Here is a 23,884-nt window from a genome sequence, read left to right as displayed (position 1 = left end):
TTTTACATTTATCGTGAACTCCACTTCACTGACCCCCTCAGGGCCACAATATTGTTTTTACTTGATCAAGCTCTTGGCATACTTAAATACCAACAGCTGGCAAGTAAGAAAGCTTGCATTGCTGGCTCTTAGCTACCACCACCACATATGTTGCCTTGGCTGTATCCCATCAGGCCTTCCTCAATGCCAGACCAAAACATGATAAAATACAACATAAACAATTAAAAACTAAATGTGCTCATCTCTCCTTCCAAGTGAAATCTCAATCAGTTGAAAGCTCTGGATTAAAGAATATGATATGGGAAGAGTCTACTTCCAATAGAAGAATTGTTTGCAGAAGGGAATACGTTTGATACGCCATACAGGAACACTAAGAACTTATCTGTAATTTTAAGTTATTTAAAAAATTTAGATTTTAGCTTAATTTATAGAAGAATTAATATTCTAACAATTGGAATGTTTAATGTTATAAAAGGGACTACTGAAAGTGTTAATGTCTCAGGGGTATTACTGAATCTCCATTTCAGTGGGGAAATATGCCAATGAACTCAAAGAAATGGAGAGAAAGGATTGACACTCACCTCTAGCACAAACGAAACAAAAGCCTACATTTATGGCAGAGGATGAACTGCTGCTCCGTTTGGAATGATTACTACAGATGAGAATGTACGAGGATACAAATATGCTTCCGGCAGCAATGCAAGCATCTCCAGAGTGATAGGCTACTGGACATCTCAAACATCTCATCATGCGACCTGTTTAAAGATAAATTAAAAAAAAAAAAAATCTACATAATTAGGTATCAGCTGGATATAAAATGAGTTTTTTGGAGTTGGACTCTTTTGGGTCCATGTGATGCTGTTATAGTAAGATAATATTTTTTTTCACGAGTTTGGCTCTGTCATTCCTTATGCAGGATCCTAAATGCAGTGCCCACTGAGAGATCACGCAAAGAAAAACTTGTCTGCTCCACTGCTGGAGAGATGGTGGTCTTAATGTCACCTGTTAAAGAAATTTTCAAGGGTAATTTTGAACATATAGAATTTTCATAATTTCAATTAGATCCTAATCTCTATCATGCTATCTATCGTGGCTGAGTTGTTATATCTACAGAAAGCTGTATATATCTATATATACACAGAAAGATAATACCTGATATATTTTTTATAATAATGCGATTATTTGCTACTGTACTTAAAAACCAAAAAAACAAAAAACAAAAACAAAACCCGGGGCACCTGGGTGGCTAGTCGGTTAAGCATCCAACTTTGGCTCAGATCATGATCTCATGGTTCATGAGTTCAAGTCCCGCATCAGGGTCTGTGCTGACAGCTGGGAGCCTGGAGCCTGCTTCAGATTCTGTGTCTCCCTCTCTCTCTGCCCCTCCCCCGCTCATGGCTCTGTCTCTTTCTCTCTCTCAAAAATAAATAAACATTACAAAAAATTAAAACAAAAAAACAAAAAAAAAACCCCAAAACACTTTGTCCCTCTTTTAAGCTCCATTTTACCTTTACTTGCTTTGTAGATATCTTTCTCCATGGAACAGGCAGAGCAACAGTGCTGGGGACAGCGGAATCCTTTTGATTCAAAGATGGCAGTGGGGAATTTGCGAACACAGGCTTCATGATAAAATTTCCCACAAGCACCAACAGAGCAACGCTTCACATCTGTACCAGACACTTTACATGAAAAACATGGGTGCTGTCCTGAAAAATTGGTTGAGGAACACAAATTAAATAAAATCTGATGAAAGCATATCCCTTTAAAAATTTTTTTAACGTTTATTTATAAAGCATATTCCTTTTTTTTTTAATTTTTTTTTTTAACGTTTTATTTATTTTTGAGACAGGGAGAGACAGAGCATGAACGGGGGAGGGTCAGAGAGAGAGGGAGACACAGAATCCGAAACAGGCTCCAGGCTCAGAGCAGTAAGCACAGAGCCCGACGCAGGGCTCGAACTCACGGACGGTGAGATCGTGACCTGAGCCGAAGTCAGACGCTCAACCGACTGAGCCACCCAGGCGCCCCAAAGCATATTCCTTTTAAATAAAAGCAGCTAAAAGGTTATTTAATAATTTTGGCTAGAACAACTGATAATCAATTTGGAGATAAAGCACTAAAAACAATTTAGGTCTTCACTTTCTCACTCTACAATAAAATTAACCCAGAGCAGAACTTTTCAACATATGGGAGCTGGGAGTGAGAAGGTCTTTCCAACCCAGAATAAATAAATTACCAAAGACAACGAAGATTCCATTAGGCACTTACAGTTTCCATATGTAAAACAGACATAAAATGAAAACTCATAATCCTAATACAAAACACAGAAAAATTATAACTAGATATCTCATTCAAACTGTAGTAAATCAACAACAAAGAGAAAATATTAAAATTACCCACAGAAACGACAATGATTTTCAAAGAAGCAACAATAAGACTGAGAGCTGACAGCAAGGGAAAAATGGAAGCCAGAAAACAATGGGATGTTATCTTCAAAGGGCTGAAAGAAAACTTTTACTAAACTAGCAATCCATACCCAGTGAAAGCACTCTTTAAGAATGGAGTGATGGGAATGCAAACTGGTGTAGCCACTCTGGAAAACAGTATGGAGGTTCCTCAAGAAATTAAAAATATAACTATACTATGACCCAGCAACTGCACTACTAGGTATTTATCTAAGGGATACAGGTATGCTGTTTCAAAGGGGCACATGCACCCCAATGTTTACAGCAGCACTATCAACAATAGCCAAAGTATGGAAAGAGCCCAAAATGTCCATCGATGGATGAATGGATAAAGAAGATGTGGTATATATATACAATGGAGTATAACTTGGCAATCAAAAAGAATGAAATCTTGCCATTTGAAACTAGGTGGATGGAACTAGAAGGTATTATGCTAAGTAAAATTAGAGAAAAGACAAATATCATATGACTTCACTCATATGAAGACTTTAAGACACAGAACAGATGAACACAAGGGAAGGGAAGCAAAAATAATATAAAAACAGGGAGGGGGACAAAACAGAAGAGACTCTTAAATATGGAGAACAAACAGAGGGTTGCTGGAGGGCTTGTGGGAGGGAGGATGGGCTAAATGTGTAAGGGGCATTAAGGAATCTACCCCTGAAATCATTGTTGCACTATATGCTAACCAACTTGGATGTAAATTAAAAATAAATAAAAAAGAATGGAGTGAAATTAATATACATTGGGAAGGATTAAAAAAAACAGAAGTTGGGTGTTTTTGGAAAAAGATTAATAAAGCTCATATCTCTGGCAAGAATGACTAATAAAATAAAGAGATAAAAAGCAATAATATCAGAATTAATATTACAATTCCTACAACTGTTAAAAAAATTGCCAATAATTTGAAAATTTACATGCATGGACAGATTCTTAGAAAAGCAGGGTGGCTCAGTCTGTTGAGTAACTGACTCTTTTTAAAAAATTATTTTTTTCAACATTTATTTATTTTTGGGACAGAGAGAGACAGAGCATGAACGGGGGAGGGGCAGAGAGAGAGGGAGACACAGAATCGGAAACAGGCTCCAGGCTCCGAGCCATCAGCCCAGAGCCTGACGCGGGGCTCGAACTCCCGGACCACGAGATCATGACCTGGCTGAAGTCGGACGCCCAACCGACTGCGCCACCCAGGCGCCCCGAGTAACTGACTCTTGATTTCACCTCAGGTCATGATCTCGTGGTTCATGGGATCGAGCCCCACATCCCCACACTGGGATTCTCTTTCTCCCTCTCTCTCTCTCTCTGCCCCCAACCACTCCTGCTCTCTCTCAAAATAAATGAATAAACATTAAAAAAAAGAAAAGAAAAGCATAATTATCACCACTCCCACAAAAATAAATAGAAAATATGAATAGTTCTACACACTATTAAAGAAATTGAAACCATCATTAAAAACCTTCCAACAGGGGCGCCTGGGTGGCGCAGTCGGTTAAGCGTCTGACTTCAGCCAGGTCAAGATCTTGCGATCCGTGAGTTCGAGCCCCGCGTCAGGCTCTGGGCTGATGGCTCAGAGCCTGGAGCCTGTTTCCGATTCTGTGTCTCCCTCTCTCTCTGCCCCTCCCCCGTTCATGCTCTGTCTCTCTCTGTCCCCAAAATAAACGTTGAAAAAAAAAAAAAAAACAAAAACACCTTCCAACAAAGAAAAATTTAATCTCAGATGGTTCCACTGGTCAATCTGCCAAACATCTAAAGTTAGAAATAATGTCAATTAGAATAGAATAGAGTAGGATAAAAAGAAGGGACAAGACAGATGTGGAAAAATATATGCAACGAAGATGATAAAGGATTATGTTTTGTTACAAAAAGAGTTCACCTATGGAGAAAATATATGCAAGATATAAGCAAAGGTAACTAATCAAAATTTATACAGAACTATAAATTAATACAGAAACAGAACAGCTTAGTACAAAAGTGGGCAAGGGTGCCTGGCTGGCTCAGCCGATAGAGCATGTGACTCTTGATCTTGGGGTCATGAGTTCAGCCGCACATTGAATGTAGGGCTTACTTATAAATTGATAATTAGATAGATAAATAAATAAATGTGGGCAGGATACAAGTAGGCTATTTACAGAAAGCAGGAAGACAAACAGCCAATAAACAAATGGAAAAATGCTCAACTTCACCAGTAATCAGATAAATGCTAATTAAAACCCAAGTAATATTTTAAAAAGTCATCAAGAAAAAAGAGCTTGATAATACCAATTATTGATGGGGAATGGGAAACAGGTACTCTCATATATTGCTAGTAGGAGTTTAGGTTCAAAGGTACTACCTTTAGAAGGCTACGTGGCAGTATCCATTAAACATACATTCATTTTCTGTGACCAAGAAATGCCGCTTTTTGCTATCTACATTAGGGAAGCCTTGTATATATAAAAGGAGGTTTACTGAAGCATTGTTTGTAACTGCAAAGAACTGAAAGCAACTCCAACATCCTTCAACAGGAGAACAGTTAAATAAACTATGATAGATGCATACTATGGAACCCTACGTAGTAATTAAATAAAATGTATCTGTTTAGACATAAAAAGAGTCCCAAGATAGTGAAAAAAGCAAGTTATAGAAAATTAATACATTTTGTTTCAACACACAGAAAAATGTTAAGTGCACGCTGCTTCAGCTATAATTATATTTTCGTAAGACAGTATTTATATATTATTTGTGTAATTAGAAATAAATTTCAAGTACTAACAAACGCTAAGAACATCTTTACCACCACAATACACAAATGAATAAAACATACACAGATCATTCACAAGAGAGGGAATAAAGATACAGAAAAAGATGTTTAGTTGTAAACCAAGAACTAAAAGGATAACATTTTTGTTGTTCTATTCTTGGAAGATAACTGTCTTTTCTGTGGGTAATTTTAATATTTTCTCTGTCCTTAATTTATACAGTTTGAATAAGAGCCTAGCTTTAATCTTCTGCCTCTTTTATTAGGATAGGAGTTTTCATTTTGTGTCTGTTTTATGGATAGAATTTTAAGTGATTATTTACTGGCCATTTGGATATCATGTTTTGGAAACAGACTTTCAAGTCTTTTGCCCATTTTTCTCACAATGCTATAAAAAATCTGAAAGACAAAAATGGAATCGTTTTTTTGTTTTAATTTTTTTACAGAGAGTTAGATTTTATTTTGGAAGTATCTAACCTTTACAAATTAGCTGAATTATAAAAATTGTTTAAAATTAGTACTTACAACTGTGATGTTCAAACGTGTTGGTTTTTTTTTTTTTTTTTTTCCTTTACTGGTTTTGTTGTAAAATAAAGGACAGCAGGGTTGTGAGGTTCTTTTTGTTGTCTTGTTACATTTATATAATTTCAAATTATATTTTAACATGTATGTAGATATGAAAGCAACAGTATTGTTTTAAAAATAACTTTTAGAAAATTAAAAAATTAAAAGAAATTATTTTAAAGGCTAAGAAGTTTGATTTTACAGCTTTGCCTAATTGCATAAATTGCTCTATGTAAAAAAAGGCTTTCACTTGGATAATGATCAAAATAGGTCTTATATAAATGAAAATTGCTATAACTAGTAACACTGTTATAGAGAGCTGAACTATCAACCTCCTTAGAGATCTAAGGATATGAGTGCTTCCAATAATCTCCCTTCTCAGTAGGAAACAGTCTTCATTTAGAATAATTAATAAGTAAGCTTGACTGTTACATATTTTAATCATAAGGTAAAACATTTTAATCACAAGGTAAAATGAAAGTGCTTTCTTTCCAGAAATCACATTTGTCTTAAACAATAAAAAGAACAGTATAAGAATTTATTAGGCATGTATCCTGTAATACTTAAAAAAATTTTTTTTAATGTTTATTTATTTTTGAGAGAAAGAGCATGAGTGGGGTAGGGGCAGAGAGAGAGGGAGACACAGAATACAAAGCAGGCTCCAGACTCTGAGCTGTCAGCACAGAGCCCAATGCGGAGCTTGAACTCAGGAACTGTGAGATCATGACCAGAGCAGAAGTCTGATGCTTAACCAACTGAGCCACGCAGGCACCCCTATCTTGCAATACTTTTTACATGCAAATGTTTGTCTTTTGATAAACAAAAGAAAACTTTCTAAATGAACTTAAACAATGGTTTGGAGTTTTTACTCCTATTATGTTGGAAGGGTAACAAATTGGTATCAAACTAATTTTCATATAATAAATCAAAAATTTAAAAAATAATTGTTATTTAAACTGTGGTTAAAAATATATAACATAAAATTTACCATTTTAACCATTTTTATTTTTTTTTTAACGTTTATTTATTGAGAGACAGAGCATGAGCATGGGAGGGGCAGAGAAAGGAGGAGACACAGAATCCAAAGCAGGCTCCAGGCTCTGAGCTGTTCACACAGAGCCCGATGTGGGGCTTGAACTCACAAGCCACGAGATCATGCCCCGAGTTGAAGTCGGTCGCTTAACCAGCTAAGCCACCCAGGCACCACTACCATTTTAACCATTTTTAAATGTACAGTTCAGTGACATTAAGAACTCATTATTTTGCAACCATCACCACTATCCATCTCCAGAACTTTTTCATCATCCCATATTTAAATTCCGTACCCATTTATTTTTATGTATTTTTTAATGTTTATTTTTGAGACTGAGAGCATACGTGCGAGTGACAAAAAGGCAAAGAGAAGGAAAAAGATCTGAAGCAGGCTTTGCACTGATGGCAGAGAGCCTGATGGGGGACTCGAACTCACAAACTGTGAGATCATGCATGACCTGAGCCAAAGTCAACTGACTGAGCCACTCAGGCACCCTTCTGTATCCATTTAAATAAGAACTCCCCACTTCTCTCAGGTAAAAACTAGTGTAAAACAAAACAAAACAAAACAAAAAACACCTTGGTAACAACTGCTCTACTTTCTGTCTCTATAAACTTGACTACTCTAGGTAACTGATCAAAGTAGAATCAAACAATATATGTCCTTTGTGACTAGCTTATTTCATCCACAATCATGTCCTCAAGGTTCATCCATATTATAGAATTAGAATTTCCATGTATTAGAATTTCATTTTTTAATTTCCTTTTTTTCCTCATTTTAAAAAATATTCTGTTGCATAGGGGCACCTGGGTGGCTCAGTCGGTTAGGCGTCTAACTTTGGTTCAGGTCATGATCTCATGGTCTGAGTTCAAGCCCTGCATCGGGCTCTGTGCTGACAGCTCGGAGCCTGGAGCCTACTTCAGATTCTGTGTCTCCCTCTCTCTGGCCCTCCCCTGCTCACGTTCTGCCTCTCCCTCTCTCGAAAATAAGTATTTAAAAAATAAAAAAAAAATTGTTGCATGTACACACCGCATTTTATTATCCATCCATTCATCCATTCATCTATGGACACTTGGGTCATTTCTACCTTTTAACTATTGTGAATAATGCTGCAGTGAACATGGGTGTATAAATATCTGTTTGAGTCTCTGTTTTCAGTTCTTTCAGGTATATACCCCACAGTGGAATAGCTGAACCATATAGTAATTCTATGTTTAATTTTTTTAGGAACCGCCATACTATTTTCCACAGAGGTTGTACCTACCATGTTACATTACTGCTGACAGTGCACAAAGGTTTCAATTTCTCCATATCCTAGCCAACACGTGTTTTCTGCTTTTTACTTTTATAATGGTCATTGTAATAAGTGTGAAATGGCATCTCATGTGATTTTGATTTGTATTTCCCTGAATACTAATGATTTTGAGCATTTTTTCATGTGCTTATTGACCCATCTGTACATCTTCTCTGGAGAAATGTCTACTGAAATCCTTTGCCCAATTGGGTTTTTTGTTTTTTGTTGTTGAGTTATAGAAGTTCTTTACACATTCTGGATATTAATCCCTTCTCATATATGTGATTTGCCAATGTTTTCTTCCATTTTGTAGGTCGCTTTTTCAGTCTGTTAATGGTGTACAAAGGTTTTGATTTTGATAAAGCTCAATTTATTTTTTTTTGTTGCCCATGCCTTTGGTGTTACATCCAGGAAATCAATGCCAAATCCAATGTCATGAAGCTTTTCCCCTATGTTTTCTTCTAAGATTTTTATAGTTTTAGCTTTTATGTTTTGGTCTTTGATCCATTTGTATTAATTTTTATATATGGTTATTAGGTAAAGGTCCAACTTCATTCTTTTGTATGTGGGTATCTAGTTTCCCCAGCACCATTTGCTTTTAGTGTTTTTTTTTTTTTTTTAATGTTTGTTTATTTTTGAGAGAAAGAGGGAGAGAAAGAGAGAGGGCACATGCATGAGCAAGCATGAGCGGGGGAGGGGCAGACAGAGTGAGGGAAACACAGAATCTGAAACAGGCTCCAGGCTCAGAGCTGTCAGCACAGAGTCCAACGCAGAGCTTGAGCTCACAAACCACAACATCATGACCTGAGAAGGAGTCAGACACTTAACCGACTGAGCCACCCAGACACCCCTCAGCACCATTTGTTAAAAAGACTATCCTTTCCCATTGAATGGTCTTTGCACTCTTATCAAAAAAATCATTTGACCATATGTGTGAATGTTTATTTCTGGGCTTCCTATTCTATTTCATTGGTTTATATTTCTGTCTTTATGCCAGTACCACATTATTTAAATTACTGTAGGATTGTAGTAAATTTTAATTAAAAATTTTTTTAAATTGTTTTGCCTTGTAGTGAATTTTTAAATCAGGAAGTAAGTCTTCCAACTTTGCCCTACTTGTTTTTAAATTTTCTACTTTCCTTTCTAAATTCGTCTTCTAAATTTTCTAATAGATGTGTGCCAAATTAAACTAGATCTAGCCTTTGTTGGCAGAATTTGCTCTGTTGGGTTCTAGAGCTAGGAGAAAAGCCCTCAGAGTATTTTAATAACATGATACGTGGTCCCTCCTATCAGTAGTTTATAACAGAAACTGCAACTTGAGTGCTTACAAGGGGCCAGGCAGATTACATAAATGACTGGAATGACAGGGTTTTAGAAAAGGGAATGGCAGGGAATGTGAGGAACCAAGAATACGTGCCTGATCCATGTTCACACATTCAAAACATTCCAAAGGCCAAGTAAAATGACGCGCAGATAATCTGACCCTGAGGCTGCCAGTTGGCAAGCTGTCCTAAAGTTTTACTGCAGAAGCTAAATGTGATAAATAATATCTTATATAGGAAAAAATACAAGTATATGTTCAAAACAGCTTTTGTAGCTTCATTTTTTGCATGTGTGTGCAATCTCCACCCTACTTCATCAAGGTTGTCAAAGGCAACAGTACAGAGTAAGGACTCCGGGGTTAAGCTACTTCCTGGGTTTAAATCCCATTTTCATCATATGTTGTCTTTTGACTTTGGGTAAGGAATTACATTTTCTCTCTCTATAAATTGTTTTGATCAGTGGTAGTCTATATGGGGCGGGGGGGGGTGGGTGGGTGGGAGGAGGAACATAAGACCAAAATGATGAATCCAAAATCCCCTAAACTGTCTAAAAAACAATTTCCAGTAGCTCCATCTTTCCAGTAAAAATATAATCACCATGGTTATAGTTCGTGAGTTTGTGACTAATGTTTATCCAATCTATTAAAGTCAAGGGGACTTTAACCCAATTTATTGAACACAAAACTCTCAAACCCATCTAAAAATAATTCACTTTATATATATATTGCATAGTTGCTTAGATAAAACACAAATCCATCTCAACGATTTGATCTTAGAAATCCCAATCACTGAATGTTCTTAATTTGTTGAAATACCTACGGAGAGTGGAAGATGAGAGCTACATAAAAGTGGTAAGGGAATTAGACGTCACGGGGGATGCTGGCATCACACATGCCTCCCTATTTGTCTTTTCATATCTATCAAACTAAGTAAACTTACCGGTTTTACATTCCACACAGATGAACTTTCCATCAGGGAGTGATGCCAATCCCAGGCACTCCAGGTGAAAGTGTTTGCAGCACTCTCCCTCACAAGGAATCAGAGAGTCACCAGAGCTTTCACAGATCTGTAATATGGCAAAAAGTAGTCATTCTTAAACTTTAGCAGGCATTAGAATCACTCAGAAGGCCTGTTAAGACAGATTTCTGGGTGCTCTCCCATAGCTTCTGATTCAGCAGGTCTAGGCTGGGGCCCAAGAATTTGCATTTCTAACAAGTCTCCTGACAATGGTGATGCTGCTGGTCCTTGGCCCTCATTTTAAGAACCCCTGAAGTAAGTTATTTTATTTTTTAACATTTTTACTTTAATTCCAGTTAATAATAACACATACAGTGTTATATTAGTTGCAGGTGTACAATATAATGATTCAACAATTCCATACATCACCTGGTACTCATCATGACAAAAATAATAATATAGGAAGACTTCTATATTTTATATTTAAAAAAAAAAAAAAAAAGAGAGAACCACTGAATTAGATAACTATTTCCAGACCCAATATGGTATAAAGTTTAAAAGGCATATTTGATCTTTCATGATTCCTTCTCTGGAATCTGCACATTTTAACTTTTCCCCACACGGCAAAGCAGTATTTTTCAAAAAGGGTAAACATATATTTAAAAAGGTAATATCAGGGCACCTGGATGGCTCAGTCAGTTAAGTGCCCGATTCTTGATTTTGGCTCAGGTCACGATCTCACAGTTAGTGAGCTCGAGCCCCGTGTCAAGCTCAGCACTGACAGTACAGAGCCTGCTTGGGATTCTCTTTCTCTGTCCCTCCTGTGTGCTCCCTTTCTCTCTCTCTCAAAATAAATAAACTTAAAAAAAAAAAGTAATACCAACTTAAATTTAAGAAAATGTTTTTGAAATCAATCATATGTCATTTACTTTTTTTTTTTTTTAATGAAATTTATTGTCAAATTGGTTTCCATACAATACTTTTTTTTTTTTTAAGTAAACTTTAGGCCCAGCATGGGACTTGAACTCATGACTCCGAGATTAAATCGCATGTTCTATAGATTGAGCCAGCCAGGTGATCCTTTCCTTTTACTTCTAATTCAGAACTGAGTATTACAATCAAGATTAGCATTGCATATGAATAAAATTTCCAACTCGGAAAGGGAAGAAAAGAACTTTTAGACTTATAGCTTTAAAGTAGTATAATTTAGGAAGATAATATTCTCTCCAGCAGGTTAGTATATTATTGGCAGAATATTAGAGCAATTATTTCAAGCTTATTTGTCGCTTGCCTACCTGACACACAGTGTCCTTCTTACTGATTCCAATGCCTCTTCTTGACAAACTTGAATCCACGGACTGCACATCAGAAACATCTACATCTGCAGTAGCAGAAGGGCTATCTACTTGCTTTCCAAAGCCTACCTACATGGAAAACATAACACTTGTTAAGAAAAATAAAACAAAAGTTTCCTCAAAGTTAGGCGCTATGAAAATCCTAGCATGATTTGCTCAACTAAACCTTGATACAACTTTTTTCTTCCTTTCTAAAATCCCTGGATAGTATACGCCTGGTGTTTTGAGAGAAACTGTAGTTAAAACTTAAAAACATAGAAGGAATGCTTCTGTTATGTAAGAGATCAGCAAAATTAAGACATTTGTAAGTTACAAAAGAACCAAGGTGATTTGCTCCCTGGGTATTTAAAAACTTCCCCAAGCCCCCCAAAATAAGTCAAACAATGTATTCTGTTACTTCGTTTTTCAAAGTGAAAAAGCAGTGTGCCCAGAACCTTGAACATATTTACCTGCAGGTCACTCAGTCCTCTAGAATCGGAGTCAGACGTGTCTCTGTATGCTGAACTAGTCATTTCTACATCAGTGGAGGCGCGACTCCTTTTCTTTAGAGGTTTACAGGAATCTGAAATCTCGCTGGCACCTTAATACAACATACCGAAATTAATCCTAAAATAGTGCTTAAAGTTTTATTTATTTATTTTTTTTGTGGGAGATTCTTTCCTCAGACTCATCTGTAGTGTGAAAAAAAAGCACAGCTCTCTTTGTAACACTGAAGTCATGAGTCAAAACTTCATAAGCTTCTGACCTTCCTGATAGTGAGTGATTTAATTTACAACCGCTCTATTAAAAACATTTAATTCAGTGCTCCTGCTCTAAAGCTATTTTCCGTCGACAGAGCCCAAGTTCCAAGCTAAAAACCAATTCTATCAAAACTACAGGACAGCCGATTGATTTGGAGCAATCCAGAGAACCATTCAATTTGGAGGGGGAAGACATAAAACCCAACACACTGTGTAGCTTACAAATATGGTCGCAGAGACATCTCCATCTTGTTTTTATTAGGGATGTGACAAATCTTTGATTTGTATTCGATTCGTACACGGATAGTGCCATTTTCCCCCGAATTTTGCAATTCAGTTGATTATTGCCCCCCGAACAAGTTTTGGATGTTCACAATTGTTCATCTGAGACTTCCTTGGTGAAGTGGCATTTATTGTGACCATTAACAAGTGCTGCAGCACATCTACATATGTCATGCCATTTAGGAGGCACATTGCTGAGGGTTGGAACGATAATCAATGTTCAAGTGCAGCCAAATCAACGAAGAGCTGGATGAGAGGCCTCTATGTGGAATTTGTGCGGGAAGGAATAAATATGAAAAAAAAAAAAAAAAAAAGGCAGAGAATAGTGAGGAATTTTTTTTTTTTTTAAAACTGTGTGTAATACAAATCCAGCCAAAACAATAGTGCAAAAAGTTACAAAGCAACAATCTCTTGGGCTAATGCAGTATAGGCTATACAGAAACAGCCACGATGAAATGTGCAGATCAGGCACGGTGAATACCAGGGAACCAAGGAGACGGTTAATATTTCAACCCACAGTTTGTTTTGGATTTTTTTTCCCCCAAAATTTCCATACAACAAACAGACATCTAGATCAGCCCAGCAAGCTATGGTGGAAGTGTGCAGTCCAGAAGAGACCATGGAGAAACAAGTCTCCTGAGGCCATGAAGATCCGCAACAGGCTGAGTGAGAGTAGCACTTGGTATATAGCCATGTTCTGTGGTGGAGGATGTGGGCCTCTTTAGACTGCTCAGATTACTGGAACCTTGTTATCACATCCCATTCTACAAGTTTTTTCACTGAATGTTTCCTTACATCTATAAATGAGGGTGCCTGCCCATGTTAACGCTGATTAAAAAACACAAGTACACAAATCTATCTCCTTCATTGCTGGTGTGTGGACCCAGAACACCACCACAAAGTATTTCCTTGGCCTAAAAGATCACTGGATTAACAAGGAGTTTTAACAGAGGAACAGGAGTGCTGTACTGAGAGGCTTTCGAAGGGAAACACAGGTACCGCCATTTCCGATGAGTTTCTGAAAATGCTAGAAAAATGACAGACTGCCAAAGACAGCTGCCATGCTGTTCTCCATGATAACGGCACTAATATTAAAAAAAATAAGAGCTTTTAATGATGGTAATGTATACAATTTGGGCTGTTTGGCAAAACCCTGCAGATGTGCATTAATGATGCTTTATTTAAAAACAAAAAACAAAAAAACAAAAACAGTCCATGTTGAAATTGATCAGTGTACGTTAAACGGTGGTTTTAGGCTGGACCCATGATTTAAGCTGTACCCATCCAGCTCAGACCAAAAAAAAAAAAATCATCTGAATGTTAAAGCAATTGTTCAGAGTCTTGAAGAAGAAACCAGGCAGGAAGATGCCAATAATGAGGATTGGCAAAATCAAAATTGAAAACAAAGAAACTGTTTATCGAGCCGCCGACAAAGAAATCTTGCATGGAGACTACAAGTCTGGAGTTTCTGGGATGAAATTGTACAGGAATCTCAGTCCACAGTTTCCTCAATCGCTGCGGAGACGGAGCTGTCACTGAATCTGACAGAGCCCTGCACTCCCCGGTCCGCCGACCCTGTGGAATGGTGGAAACACAACGCAATCAGGCCTCCTAATCTCGCAGCGATCGCGATGTCTTTTCTTGGAGCTCCGCCAAGCAGTGTTCCCTCCGAGAGGCTGTTCAGTTCTGCTGAGGATCTCCACGGAGACCATCGCTGCAGACTTCTCCCCGAGAATGCAGAGAGGCTGGTGTTTTTTTTTTTTTTTTTTTTTTTTTTTTAAATAATGCAATTTGCCCAGAGTAAACTACAGGTATTAAATACAGTTTGAATGATCTCATCAAAAATGCACGAATCATGCTATGGAGTTTGTACTGTAGTCAAATTGCACACAGAAAATACAGATATAAGTTTAAGGTTTCTTAAACTTTGTGCATATCTCAAATAGATTTGCATAAGGTCATCTAATAATGGCCATAAATATGCTATGAATCATTTTAATTAAAAAAAAAAAAAAAGATTTTACAGCACTGTAAAAATAAACGTGGCAAGATTTTTTTCAACCAGGTTGTCTTGTCTGATTTGTCATAGTCCATGTTTGATAAACATTAATAGCTACTATTCGGTATTCAGTCGAATACCAAAAAAAATGGATTCGTCACATCCCTAGTTTATTAACCAGTGAAACCCCAGAATCTTATGGAGAAAAGTTGGAAACAGTATCAAGTCTACATGGTGTTCTCCAATTTACCGAAACGAGTAAGACTTTACACATGGGAGGTACAGAATAAGATCAACTCTAAAAGACACACACACACATACACACACACACACACGCCAGGAAATACTTCAATTTCACACAAATTTTTGACTGAAGAGCAACAACAGTGATTTACAGAGACAAACAAAAATACATGAAGTACAAATACGTAATTCTTAAAATTTGGTTTTTAATCGAGGAAATGCAAGGCAACATTATAATAACTCACCTTTCTGTAATCCAGTCTTCACTGTAGCCTGAGGAACTGTTTCAACCTGTATGGACAGAAAAATATACCATTAACAATGAATTTTTTTCACTTTTAATTAACAGAGGGAAAAAACAATACTTCCATCAATCTAAATAATGATGAGTGATTAATGTATCTGTAATCTGAACTCCGTCCCATCTTCTGGGTAAAGTTCTGTCTCAAGGTCAGGGAGGGTTTAAATCCTAGCTGCCTGTGCTGAATACCAAGTGACAACACACAGCCACATGCTTTCTAGCAAAGACTTTTCCCACCATTCCCTTGGTATATGAAGAGAACAAGAATCCTTTTCTCAGTGTCTGGGAGGCAGGAGAGGGGTTGTTTCTGCAACCAGCCCCGATGTTGCTATAAACCCCTCCCGCCCCAAAGACGTTAGGATAAATTTTTACTTACTATGATACTCAGGTTAATGTAACTCACGCCACTTTAAGACCCTTCCGCGCCTGCACTCACAGCTAAGTTGCTGGGAATCAGGACCCTCTCTGTAGAGAGTGCTACAGGGCTCCATACAGCTGGAAGCTCAATACTTTTGCTGCTAGTACAAACTTAAGAAAATAAGTTTGTGATATTGCAAAAGCACTTTCTTGAGTGTCTTATGAACAGTGTCTTGATCCTACATTAGGAGAGCGAGATCAGAAGTTATTCTGCCAATGTATATGTACAACACGTGGTAATTTGAGGACTGAACCATTGGAATTAAAGAAAGGATGCTGTTTGGAGGAGTTCCTGTTTTAGCTATGAGTTGAATTTTATGTTTCTTTAAGATGTGGTGAGATATGCATGTTGAAACACATTTTGTAAATATTTAAGGATTGTTCTAAGCTTTTTAAAAAAATTTTTATTTTTTTTACAACAGGTAAAAAAACATACAACAGAAGCGCTTTTATAAGATACAATTAGTAATACAAATATAAAATCTTCTAAAACAATCACTGGTATTGTTCTACTACTAACTATTAACACAGTGGCATTAACAATTTGTCCCACTTTTTATACTCATTCTGCTTATTAATTTTAAACTGACTGGTCACAGAATTTGGGAACCAGCTGGAAAAATCACAACTTTGTTTTGTTAATGAATGCTATAGATTTGCAAGAGCTTAGAAAGATTTTTTGGAATATAATTTCCTAAGTATGAAAGTTAATTATGATAAATGAATGACAAATTAGTACATTATTTAAATTTTAATTAAATGTTTCTGGGAAAATTGTTTTACATGCTTGGAGATACCATAGAGCACCCACAAAATTACCTTTTAAGTTTGGAAGTTTAAAATTATGAAGGAAACAATTTGAATAGAAAAGTCCACACTTCCATACTAAGTGGTTTTAAAAATATAAAGCTTATTGGAACAAATTCTATCCAGAATTCTTTTTGTTTAATAGCAGCTGTCTGGGCTATACAAAATGGGTATTCTTCTACTTTAGAAAATTAAGAAAAATTCTTATTGTGAGTTTAATTTAAAGGAAAAATGGTTTCTTAAAATTTCTTTGAAAAAGGTAATTTAATATGTATATTATTATATTGGTTACACTGGTTTAATACCTTTCAGTCAAATGTTCCTCCTCTTTTTTTGTTTTTACTTTAATAGTGTTTCTCTGATAGCCCAATCACAGGTGAGTGCCATTCCACTGGGAAAATAACATTCCAAAAAATCTGTGATACCAACAGAAAAACCAGATCATCTATGATTATCTGTGTCTTAAATATAACTCTCATAGTTAAATTAATTTGATTTGTTTAAAAAATAAAAACAATACAAACCAGCAGCTTAAACAAAAAATCAAAATTTAAAAGGGCAGGGGTGACTCAGTGATGGTTCCAAATAAAAATCGTGAAAACATGAAATCATTTTGCTCATAACAGAAATTTCAAAATAAATGTGAGGAATTCTTTAAGAGTCTTGTACCACTGGCTTCCCATCTCCTGTAGTCTGACTATGTTCTGTGAAAATGCTTGAAGCAGAATCACAGGGATGGTTGTATTAGACCTGGGCACTGGAACTCACCAGGACAGAAGCATACGAATAGTCCGAAAAAAGGAAACCCAGTGTGGGGAAAGTTTCTTTTTCTTTTAAGATACCATATAAGCCACAACATTTACAAATACAATGTTTTAACTCTCTACATGTAGGAAGCCAACCTGCTCCTTTTTGATCTTCTTCTTTGGCACAACCTCAGTGGATTTCTCTGATTCAGAACGAGTTCTAATTGATCTTCTCTGTTGCTTCTTTTCTACTGAGCCTAAGAGGTGATTTAAAGAAACAAAAAATAAAAATTCACTTAAGGATGACTAGACATTTATGTAACTAAGATCTGGCCCAATCCCCTGCTTTTTTATCACTTTTGTTGTTGTTTTTTACTTTCGGTCTTTTAATTATAAATCATTAAAAATTTAATCAGTGCTACATAGTTAGCATTTTTAACAAATGAGTGAAATTGATTCTATATGTAAAATGCTTAACAGTGCTGGTGCACTTATATAAGTTTTTGCTACTGTTATATTATTAACAACAAAGGAGAAAAAAGCAGTAAAGGGACAAAAGTGTGCCCAAAACCAAATCATTAACTTGGATGTCAAGGAATTGTTATACTTTAGACAGAATTAGTCATGAAAAACTATTTGAAACAAATTAGCAAGTTTTTTCATGTTAAATAGTACAACAGAAACTATTAATTTTTAAACAGTAAAATTCTTTGGAAGTAAACAGAAAAGAACGAACATGGACCCCATTTTGGAAAGGATAAAACTTAGACTGAAGACCAAAACTTGAAAGAACACTAAGTCAGGAATGATTCATTCTGTGATCCTGAGAAGGAATGACGCCTTCAGCACAGCTGTTCTCCACCTTCTCAGTGCTTGGACGACCCAAATGGTCCTTCCTAGACAATAATCACCTTTCACTTGCCACAGGGGAAAGCTCCTATCAGAGCAGGCAGAAGCTACTTCAATAAAGCCTTCCACATTACCTTCATATTTTGTGGTTTCATTGTGCTTGTCTATGTGTACATGGTTTCCTTCACCTTAGTTCAAAGCCAAAACAAAGAAGGATCCCACTACTTCTATTCTGACGAAGGAGGAGGTAGTCTGACACGAATATATTGTTTCTCAGCTGTGGTTAATCTCTACCAGAGAAGTCACAAATGAAGGTGTTGGCTCCTTCCTTCATTCTCACTCTTCTTACACTGAAGGAAATGTTTACCAAGACAACAGATCTCCTACCCTCACAGTCACCTGAGTATCCCAGACATAAGAACTGCTTAAAACAAAAAGCTTTACTTGTTTGAAGGATGTCAACATAACTGTTCCATCAAGTACAAATGGTATTTTGGTATTTGATCTATCTTAGAGAAAATAAGGCAACATGACTTCTTAAAATTGTTCTGAAGGCTACCCAAAGAACACATAAATTCTACTACATTTAAAACCACTAAAAAGTACTATGTTTAAGTCCTAAGAGAGAGGAGGTGATCATCTCTGAATTTGGAAAATACCTTAGAAATGCAAATACAATTCTTCAAAACACAGAAATTAGCAGTACCAGATACTCTATCTATCCTCTAAATTTACTAGGAAAAGGCCCAAGAATTCTCCCTAAGTAGTTAACACCAACTGAGATGACACTATTGGTTTCTGAAGAGAGATCAAGTCTCTTTTCTCGGTTTTCAACTACTGAAGTTGTTTTCACAAGAAGCAAAATGGTCATTTAAAAAGGCAAAATCTGCTCATCAACCACAGCTGGTAACCAAATTTAAACCAAGGTCAAAGCTTTAGAGCACTCATTAATTTACAACCGAAATACAGTACCTGCCTAAGAAATAACTCAGTATAACCTTTCACTTAAAAAAAAAAAAAGAAAGAAATCATAGCAGAACTTAAATCTTACAGGAAGAAGACAATATGAATGTTCAGTAGCTGAGGGGAAGGGAAAAAAAGCTCCATTAAAAATAAAAGTATAGGGGCGCCTGCGTGACTCAGTCAGTTAAGCGTCCAACTCTAGATTTCAGCTCAGCTCATGATCTCATGGTTCATGGGATCAAGCCCCAAGTTGGGCTGTGCACTGACAGCACAGAGCTTACTTGGGATTCTCTCTCTCCCTCTCTCTCTCTGCCCACCCCCTACTCATGTTCTCTCTCTCTCTCTCAAAGTAAATAAATAAACATTAAAAAAAGTATAATATTTAAGATCAGTCTAATATGAAGATTACTTTCTCCCTAATTAGAATATAGATATTTAACAAAGATCCCCCTAAGTATCACACTTAAATTCAGACAAATTACCAACAGTTTAAAAGATAACAAAACTGGAAAAAAAAAATAAGAAAACTGATATACCTAACTATGGGAAGCCGAGGCCAAAAGATTTTTTTTTTTTTTTTTCAATTTATTTTTGGCAGAGTGCAAGTGAGAGAGGTGCAGAGAGAGGGAGACAGAGGATCCAAAGCAGGCTTTACTCTGACAGGCTGACAGCAGTGAGTCTGATATGAGGCTTGAACTCGTGAATCATGAGCACATGACCTGAGCTGAAGTCAGATGCTCAACTAAGCCACACAGGTACATCCCACCAAAGACTTTTTTTAATCTTCAAAGAAGGGAACAAATGTTTTCAATTATGGCTAATTAATGCAAAATCTTTTAACTCCATTTATTCATTTCTTTAGAATCATAATTTCATTTTTTATATAGTATTTTGAAATGATACTAGTTCTGGACTTCACTCTCCTTACTCCAACTTCTCTTCCCAACTCAATTTTGGATAAAGGTATAATGTTTAGTGTGCTCCATCCAATATTTGTCCCATCTCCCTGCCACCACCTCACCGTGTCTTATAGCCCCCCTCATTTATTTTAAGAGAGCTACCCTAACTTCTTTCTCAAACAATGACTTTTATTTAGCTCTTATAATAGTAAGAATCTTACTCAAAGTTTCCCTTACAAAAAATATTGGCTCTGGGGCGCCTGGGTGGCGCAGTCGGTTAAGCGTCCGACTTCAGCCAGGTCACGATCTCGCGGTCCGTGAGTTCGAGCCCCGCGTCGGGCTCTGGGCTGATGGCTCAGAGCCTGGAGCCTGTTTCCGATTCTGTGTCTCCCTCTCTCTCTGCCCCTCCCCCGTTCATGCTCTGTCTCTCTCTGTCCCAAAAATAAATAAACGTTGAAAAAAAAAAATTAAAAAAAAAAAAAAAATATTGGCTCTTTAGTGCCACTCCATCTCAATTCTGCCTGAGTTACTACTGATTGAAGGCTACTACCTTAGTTCTCAAGACTTTAATCCTTTTCTATAAAATTACTTGGTTCATTCTTTGATTTCATTCCAAAAACCGTTTAAAAGAACAAAATGAAACAAACTTCTTTCTCCTAAACTAAGATTCCAAATGACCAAACCAGTTGACAATCTAACTCTTTTCTTGATGACCATATGAATCAGCAATACTGTTATAGAAACCAAACCCACCAGATACTCAGTTAAACTATATGATCTTAGTTAAGTCAGTCCCTTAATAAAAATTACTTTGACCATTCAAAAGGCACAATCTTACTAAATATAGGTATTTCTCTTTTATGTTGTAAAAAAAATTTTTTTTTAAAGTTTTTTTTTTTTTTAACGTTTATTTATTTTTGAGACAGAGAGAGACAGAGCATGAACGAGGGAGGGTCAGAGAGAGGGAGACACAGAATCTGAAACCGGCTCCAGGCTCTGAGCTGTCAGCACAGAGCCCGACGCGGGGCTCGAACTCACAGACCGCGAAATCGTGACCTGAGCTGAAGTCGGCTGCTTAACTGACTGAGCCACCCAGGCGCCCCTAAAAAATTTTTTTTAATGTTTGTTTATTTTTGACAGAGAGAGCAAGAGCACAAGGAGGGGAGGGGCAGAGAGAGAGGGAGGCAGAGAAACCGAACCAGGCTTAGTGCTGTCAGCACGAAGTCGGATGTGCGGCTTGAACCCAGGAACTGTGAGATCGTGACCTGAGCTGCAGTCAGACAGTCAATCAACTGAGCCACCCAGGTGCCCCTAGGCATTTCTCCCTTAAGCAAGAATAATATAGCTTGGTTCTCAGTTAATGGGATCTGTTAATCAGAGAACAGATTAAAACAGGAGAGTTAGGCCCTAGTACCCTAGTTCCAAACATCTAAGCATACTTAATAATAAAAAAAAGCACAGGCATCTGTTAATTAGTTTCTAATAAGAGATGGAGGAAATGGTCTAAGGATGTGTAATAGTGCTAGAAAAGTAAAGCTGTTAACTCTCATGCAAAGAGAAATAATCAAATGGTGCATTTACTGAAATGTGTACAGATTTCATAACTATGTTTTGTTTTTTTTTTCAACGTTTATTTATTTTTGGGACAGAGAGAGACAGAGCATGAACGGGGGAGGGGCAGAGAGAGAGGGAGACACAGAATCCGAAACAGGCTCCAGGCTCTGAGCCATCAGCCCAGAGCCCGACGCGGGGCTCGAACTCACGGACCGCGAGATCGTGACCTGGCTGAAGTCGGACGCTTAACCGACTGCGCCACCCAGGCGCCCCACTATGTTCTTTTAAGTACAGAGCCCTCCTATTACTTAAATTCCTGTAGGAAAAATATCCTACTATGAATAAAGCTCCCTAGCTCCTAAACCATTCTTTCCTACTGAAGTAATTGCTTTTATAATTTAATTTTTTAAATACAATTTGATTTGGTAACTAAAAGTTTCTTAGGAACACAGCTATCATTTTATACCAAAATTATGACACCTCAAAATGCGTCCATATATTTTTCATTCATTACTCACCTGTAGGACCAGATGTTGCTTCAGGAGATGATATATTCTGAGTTGCCTTTTCACTTCTCTGGTTTGGTGTGGAAATGATAAGTCTGTCTTGTCCCCTGACACTTATTTCCGTTTTGTTACCAATTCCCTTCAAAATAAGGAAAAATAAAAAAATAGTTGATTACTAGCAAATGGCATCATTGACTTATAAAGACAGCTTAAAATGTTCATAATTTGCTTGAATTTTACTTGGTCTTTGAGTTAATTTATCATCTTAGCCATTATCAGAGCAATTTTATGAAGTCATCAGGATGTCTTCTAAAATGTAGAATGAGATTACGTAAAAAATAAACAAAAAACAACTATTTGTCTAACTCCATATGATGCGTATCACTAAAAAATGAACCCGGGGGCTCCTGGGTGGCTCAGCGGGTTGAGCGTCTGACTTTGGCTCAGGTCATGATCTTGTGGTTTGTGAGTTTGAGCCCCGCGTTAGGATCTGTGCTGACAGCTCAGAGCCTGGAGCTTGCTTCGGATTCTGTGTCTCTCCCTCTCTCTGCCCCTCCCATGCTCATGCTCCGTCTCTCAATAATAAATAAATGTTAAAAAAAAAATTAAAAAAAGAAAAAGAATCTGTATCAATTTTCTATCAAAAACAAAATGTTTTCTGGTCTGAATAGCCTCTCCATTTATCCCTATCATAGGAAAAGAACTCAAGTCATTTTCATTTGGTACAGTACCCTAATATACAAATAAAAATGTCAACACATCTTGAAAGACAAGAATGTCCTTAGGCACAGAAATCTGACATTCACGGTGACCACAATGTGTACCCAATAAGCAATTTGGAGCAGAGAGAGGCAGGTACAATTTTAGGTATTTTTAACATAATGGAATAAAGGAGTGATTTGTAAATATATATATTTTTAAGATCTTCATTTTTAAAAGATTAGTTTTAGGGGCGCCTGGGTGGCGCAGTCGGTTAAGCGTCCGACTTCAGCCAGGTCACGATCTCGCGGTCCGTGAGTTCAAGCCCCGCGTCAGGCTCTGGGCTGATGGCTCAGAGCCTGGAGCCTGTTTCGGATTCTGTGTCTCCCTCTCTCTCTGCCCCTCCCCCATTCATGCTCTGTCTCTCTCTGTCCCAAAAATAAATAAACGTTGAAAAAAAAAAAATTTAAAAGATTAGTTTTATCTCAAATTTCATTTAAATAGCACTCCTGGGGGGGGGGGGGGGGGAAGGGGGCGTGTGGCAAAGTTTGATTTTTGTACCAAAAGCAGATCAAAACTAGCTCCCAAGAATGAAGCCAATTTACATTAAAAAAAGATGCAAAGTATTCATTTGCCATTCAAAGCTACCAGCAGAATCAAGTGGAGACCAACTTAAGTTTTTCCAAGTAGTTTAGTCTTACCGAAATCAGGTGAACCTCTAGTCAGAAACAAGTTAATAGAGAACCCTTATGCTTCACTCTAGAAAAATACATCACTTGAGCACCAGGTGTGTAAGTGATGAATCACTGAATTCTACACCTGAAATATTATAATATTACGCTGTATGTTAACTATCTGTAATTTAAATAAAAACTTGGAAGAAAAAAAAGAAAAAATATCACCAATGAAACATACCTATATTTACTTTAGTGTGCATATGACAACGTTAGGAAATAAGCACAAAGTTCTTAAAAGCACACACACATGAAGTGACACGAACTCAAATTCACAAGTCCACAATTGTGGGAAGGGTTGGGAGGACAGTGAAGAGCAATATGCAGTAAACGTAACAAATGTCAGAAGACAGTTTTAAAGTCTAAAAGCCAAAATGGGGGTGCCTGGGTGGCACAGTTGGTTGAGGGTCCGACTTCG

General features: G+C 37.1%; 1 protein-coding gene across 6 annotated transcripts in view; it reads right to left on the bottom strand.

Annotated features, from left to right (window-relative positions):
• Positions 1–23,884, bottom strand: part of NSD3 (nuclear receptor binding SET domain protein 3) — a 119,747-nt gene that overhangs the window by 30,163 nt on the left and 65,700 nt on the right. For 5 of the 6 annotated variants that reach the window (XM_047855238.1, XM_047855242.1, XM_047855243.1 and 2 more), the window contains exons 7-14: positions 22,046–22,172; positions 17,419–17,519; positions 15,237–15,282; positions 12,177–12,307; positions 11,668–11,796; positions 10,355–10,481; positions 1,509–1,706; positions 582–755 (exon numbers count right to left, since the gene is read on the bottom strand). In XM_047855238.1, coding sequence (XP_047711194.1) covers positions 582–755; positions 1,509–1,706; positions 10,355–10,481; positions 11,668–11,796; positions 12,177–12,307; positions 15,237–15,282; positions 17,419–17,519; positions 22,046–22,172 — 1,033 coding nt within the window. Of the gene's footprint in view, positions 1–581; positions 756–1,508; positions 1,707–10,354; positions 10,482–11,667; positions 11,797–12,176; positions 12,308–13,840; positions 14,325–15,236; positions 15,283–17,418; positions 17,520–22,045; positions 22,173–23,884 lie in introns of those variants that run through there. The other variant, XM_047855245.1, reaches the window with a different exon arrangement.

The sequence above is a fragment of the Prionailurus viverrinus genome, chromosome B1, assembly GCF_022837055.1.
Source record: "Prionailurus viverrinus isolate Anna chromosome B1, UM_Priviv_1.0, whole genome shotgun sequence".
In the NCBI taxonomy this organism is placed as follows: Eukaryota; Metazoa; Chordata; class Mammalia; order Carnivora; family Felidae; genus Prionailurus; species Prionailurus viverrinus.
This window is presented reverse-complemented; position numbering and strand designations above follow the sequence as displayed.